The sequence below is a fragment of the Meriones unguiculatus genome, chromosome 3 (assembly GCF_030254825.1).
Source record: "Meriones unguiculatus strain TT.TT164.6M chromosome 3, Bangor_MerUng_6.1, whole genome shotgun sequence".
NCBI lineage: Eukaryota > Metazoa > Chordata > Mammalia > Rodentia > Muridae > Meriones > Meriones unguiculatus.
This window is the reverse complement of record NC_083351.1, coordinates 130,039,079-130,044,204: the sequence shown is the minus strand read 5'-3', so window position 1 is coordinate 130,044,204 and position 5,126 is coordinate 130,039,079. Positions and strand designations below refer to the sequence as shown.

The following is a 5,126-nucleotide window of genomic DNA, read 5'->3' as shown; positions in this document are numbered from 1 at the left end:
CATCCTCTGTTCTTGATTGGCATGTGCAAAAATAGCAGCTGGCATGTCATCACATGTCCTATGGAGAGTGCTGCTTAATAGATCCAGCAGCTCCTGACTTCAATCCTGAGAGTGCCTTTCTCTTCACTCAACTAGTGTCTCCGGTTTCCACTGTCTCTTCCATGTGACTCAGTCTTCATGAGGTAGTGAGTTGGGGCACACAGTCACAAGGGTGGGGAAAGGAAATGGTAGCTGTTATTTTTCACATATTTTCTAAGGGGACAGTCCACAAAATTATAATTCAAGATGTGAAGTTTCAAGACAAAATCATCTCCTGCTGTATTTCAACCAGAAATATGAAGACATCCAGCCCCAAGTGATGAAGTCACATTATATTTAGAATCAGGTGACAGATGAGGGAAGTTTTACTTCATATCAATCCTGGTTCAAATGTGCCTGGAGACCTTAGCTGCATATGTTTTGAACTTTTAGGAGCATGATCATCTTCTGATAATGTAGGTTTGTAGCACAGGAGCTGCTTACATTTCTAGAATTCTGAACATGTATTTTACATTTTGATGGAGCAACTAAATAACATTCATGGAGCTTTTTAAAAATTGTTGTTTGTTTCTTTGTTTGTTGATCTAAATATATATATTCAGCCATTTTCAAAAATCTGTGGATTAAATATTGGAAGAAGAGTTCAAATAATTTTATCCACCATGGAATCTTAAATGTTCAAGGAGTAAGAAGGCATTTTAGCAGTGTTGGTGGGAAAGCCAGAAAGGAACCTAGGCCCTTCCTAGGTGCAAGTTTGTATAGGTTCCTATTAAGTACATGTTTATCTCTGTTCTTTTCTTCACTATCTAGGTGGTTGAGACATGACTTTTGCTGTCTTCCTGGCTTTCTTATGCTTGGGAGTGGCCTCAGCCATTCCTTCACTGGATTCTAGCTTGGATTCTGAATGGCAGGAGTGGAAGAGGAAACATGAAAAAATCTACAGCCCGGTTTGTAACATGGGAACTGTCCGTAGTGTCCCAGAGAGAATGGTCTTTACTATATGGAGATTATGGTAAAACCAAAGCTATGGGGCCCTCCCCTCACCAAGGAATTACATATACAGACCTTGAACATAAGGAGTCAGCATCTCTGTTGCTCATTGTGTGGAGAATGAGCAGTCCAAAGATTTCTGACTAAGGCTCCTCTTCTTTCTTGACACAAGCCTCATTATTCAGAATATGTGGGGGCTTAAGTAGAAAATAAATCTCCATTACATTCATTCTAGGATGAAGAAGGAGGGAAGAGAATGGTATGGGAGAAGAATATGAAAATTATCAAAATGCACAATGCAGAGTACGACCAGGGAAAGCACAGCTTCTCCATGGGAATGAACTCCTTTGGTGACTTGGTGAGTGTGACATGGATTGTCTCACACAAGGTTTGTTGTCTCCAGTTGTATATGTGGAGCTTTTTGCTCTTTAACTATTTATTTACTTTTACTTGAAGACTGATGAAGAATTTAAGGAAATGATAGCCCGTCCTCGAATCCCATATCCCAGGAAGGGGAAGAGAATTCAGAAACGTATGGTTGGTGGTGTTCCCAAATCTGTGGATTGGAGAAAGGAAGGTTATGTGACTCCTGTGCAACATCAGGTATGACAGAATCACATGCTCATTGTCCTCAATCATTAGGAAGAAGAGAAGGAAATGACATCTCTGTGTGAGATGAGAACAGGATGACATGTAATTTATTTCTAAAGAATATTTTTTTAATTTTTTGATAGTTCTATATATTATACAGTACATATTAATCATATCTGTCAACTATTGCTTCACTGTATCTCCACGTAGAGGCTTTGCCACATTTCTATTCAGAATTCATGTCTTTCTTTTTAATTTATCATTAAAAACCACCAGACAGCGCAAGTCCTGACTATATGCCTATATATGTACAAAAAGGAATCCATCAACCTGTCATGCCTTGGGGCATAAGCAAATGACCAGTAGCTAAGTTCCAAAGGATGCCTTTCCTTTCCTTTCTACTGATCCAATAGCTACCACCATTCATCTTTTGATTGAAAAAGGAAAAAAAAAACTATTCATCCATATGATTTAGAATTGCAACTTGTTTGTAAATGATTCTCTTTTCTTCTCTGCTTAGGGCAGGTGTAATTCTTGTTGGGCTTTTTCTGTGGCTGGTGCCATAGAAGGACAGATGTTCCGGAAAACAGGAAAACTGGTTCCTCTGAGTGTACAGAACCTAGTGGACTGTGTTAAACCTCAAGGCTGTTCTTCAGGCTCAACAAACTATGCCTTACAATATGTGAAGGACAACGGAGGCCTGGAGGCTGAAAAAACCTACCAATATGAAGCAAAGGTAAGTGGACTGTCTAAGTTATCATTTCAGCCACCTTTAGGCAAAGAGACAACCTCAGCAATAACCCACTGTCTTCAGACTCCAATTGGACAACAGTCTCTCCTGTACACCATCAGAGCTGTCCTCACAATGGAGGCCTTTGCATGGTTGTTCGAATCAATTGTTTTCATGTAGCTGTCCCTCTTTCTGTGCACACAAAGAATATGTAAAACATTCTACATATACTCTAAGTTTCTCTTCTGTTTAAATTTCCTGTGAACAGGAAGACTTATGGGATGTTATTGAAGATATGAGAGGTAATTTTCAGTTCCAAGTCTCCCAGTTCACTTTACTTCCTGGGATTATTTAGTATAGCCCAAATGTGGGATGCTCAGCTGCAAAGTGCAGAGTGATGTGGTTATGACTCATTCTCCCCAGGAGGTGGATGTAGGTAACAGAGTCTTTTACCTTTTTACCTTTTCAAGGAAGGGCCCTGCAGGTACCACCCTGCGCGTTCTGCTGCTAGAATCACAGACTATGTGATTCTCCCAAGGAATGAAGAAGCCCTAATGAATGCTGTGGCAACTATAGGGCCCATTTCTGCTGACATTGATGCTGCACATCTTTCATTCAGGTTCTATAGAGAAGGTGAGAACATGCTTTCTATATACTAATGAAGAAATTTTGTAGTGCCCTCATGGCATGACAGGTTGATGGATTCCTTTTTGTACACAGTATAATGTGAGTGTTTGTGTTCATGGATTTTTGTACCTCTCCATGCTGTATTCCTATACATTTTTACTTGACATGACTTACCTTATGCATATGAGCACTTTCGAAATCATAAAATTTATTATACTGCTTTATTCACTCCTCTCCATTTAGTTAATCTCCAAGATCTTTGGGATACTGTAACTCTTATAAAGTGTCTTGTACTAAGGAGTTTATCTCCAGTGGTGCTTCCTTGGAATGAGAAACCATTAATGAAAGCACTAGATGTCAGAGTTATAAGCATATAAGCAAGTGTTTATCAACAAAGTTATGCTTATATAGATTCTTTTGGATTATTATGAGAACCTCTATCAGTATTAATCTCACCAATTGATCTTATTTCTACTAAAGTTTCTGAAAATTTAGTGAAATCAGAAATACCTCACCTATTTTTTGTTATTAGGGTCATTACAAGGTTCCTGAAGCCTCTCACACTTTTCTTGATTTTATTTTTCAGGAGTTTACTATGAGCCAACCTGCAGCACTGTCCGTGTGAATCATTCAGTTCTGGTGGTTGGCTATGGTGTTGAAGCAGATGGCACCAAGTACTGGCTACTCAAGAACAGGTATCAATTGCTAAAATTATTATTAAAAATGGCGAAAAGACTTTCTTTGTAGTGAGAATTTGGAAGCAAGTCTCCCCAAAAGCTGTTCCACTTAAAATAAATAGCAGAATCACTTTTTTTATTTCACCCACATCCATGTATGTGGGGTGTGAGTGTGTGTGTGTGTGTATGTGTGTGTGTGTGTGTGTATGTGCGTGTGCGTGTGCGCGCGCACTCATGTGAAGACCTGATGTGGACATCAGTTTTCTTCCTTAACTCTTCTTAACTTATGTACTGAGTCTTGGACTTTTACTTTTGCTATTTTGCCTAGCGTCCTTAGTAGTTTCATTAAGGTAAGTCCTGGCCTCTATGATTACAGGCAAGCTGCAAAGATAACCTGCTTTTTCTTCAAGATGTATTATTTGCCTTTATATGTTAGTGAGGGTGTCTCTGTGAATGCATGTTAGCTGTGGGCATGTGCCAGGACATAGAGGAAGAGGATATTTGATTTATTGGAGCTGCAGTTTCATATATCTGTGAGCTGATTGGCATGGGGGCTGGAAAGAAACATAAGTTCTATGGAAGGGCCTTAAGTTATTTTAGGCTCTGAGCAGACTCCATCTTGATGTGTCATGGGATCCTGGACTTGAACTACAGTCCTTCCCCTGGCATGGACAGCACTTGTCCCCCTAAGCAGTTTCTACAGCTATAACAATAACTCTAGTGTGTGATCACAATTCTGAGATTCTGTCACTGTGGTTTTACTGTTCTGTTCTGTGGTTTTACTGTAATATTCGTGACATTGCTTTTCTAAACTCTGGTACATTTGTTAGCTGTGAATCACACACAGGTGAAGACACAGTCATTCTCTCTCTGCTGTGATTTTCACAGCCCATGAAAGGTAACTATTGGTACTCAGGCATTGCCCCTTTGTTGTTTCTAATTTTTTTTTGTTGTGTTGAAAAGTTGTAGCTTTAATAAAGTTGCTATTCTGTATCCTACTAAATAGAAAAACATGCTTTGTTTCAGCCATGGTACAAATTGGGGCCTGAATGGATACATGAAACTGATCAAAGACCGTAAAAACCATTGTGGAATTGCTTCATTTGCTATGTATCCCACTGTGTGAGAGACCTTTTCATGACAAGAGTGGACTGGATTTGAAACAACATGTACAGAGAAGTATTCCTTTTCACAGTGAGCACCCTCTGATGTGTTCATACAATACCTGAGTTATTGAACAACCATATTGTGATGTGAATTCTGTGACATGTTCACTCTATTTAGACATGATGTCTCCTGCAACTAATGTTATTCACTGATGTGTATTAATAATTCTTATAACAACTTAAGACTTTAATGACTATAGCAAATAATGACTTTTACAAAAAAAACCCAATAAATTAAAATGGAGTATCTAGCCCCCTTCTGTTTGGTGATGGTAACTTTTTTATGTGTTCAAAACATGAGTCAGC

The 5,126-nt window shown here is 39.0% G+C and overlaps 1 protein-coding gene across 1 annotated transcript; it reads left to right on the top strand.

Annotated features, from left to right (window-relative positions):
- Positions 1–860: 860 nt before the first annotated feature.
- LOC110539590 (cathepsin 8-like) lies at positions 861–4,780 on the top strand. The gene is made up of 7 exons (XM_021626442.1): positions 861–986; positions 1,265–1,387; positions 1,486–1,632; positions 2,141–2,356; positions 2,821–2,983; positions 3,564–3,672; positions 4,681–4,780. Exons 1-7 carry the CDS (start codon positions 861–863, stop codon positions 4,778–4,780), a joined length of 984 nt encoding a protein of 327 aa, XP_021482117.1.
- The last annotated feature ends 346 nt before the right edge of the window (positions 4,781–5,126 follow it).

What these genes read in the sequence shown, in the direction of transcription:
- LOC110539590 (XM_021626442.1), top strand. Translation starts at nt 861, where the DNA reads ATGACTTTTGCTGTCTTCCTGGCTTTCTTATGCTTGGGAGTGGCCTCA. An exon ending in CCTACCAATATGAAGCAAAG is followed by an intron (nt 2,357 to 2,820) that starts GTAAGTGGACTG and finishes TACCTTTTCAAG; the next exon opens with GAAGGGCCCTGCAGGTACCA. An exon ending in ATTCAGGTTCTATAGAGAAG is followed by an intron (nt 2,984 to 3,563) that starts GTGAGAACATGC and finishes TTTATTTTTCAG; the next exon opens with GAGTTTACTATGAGCCAACC.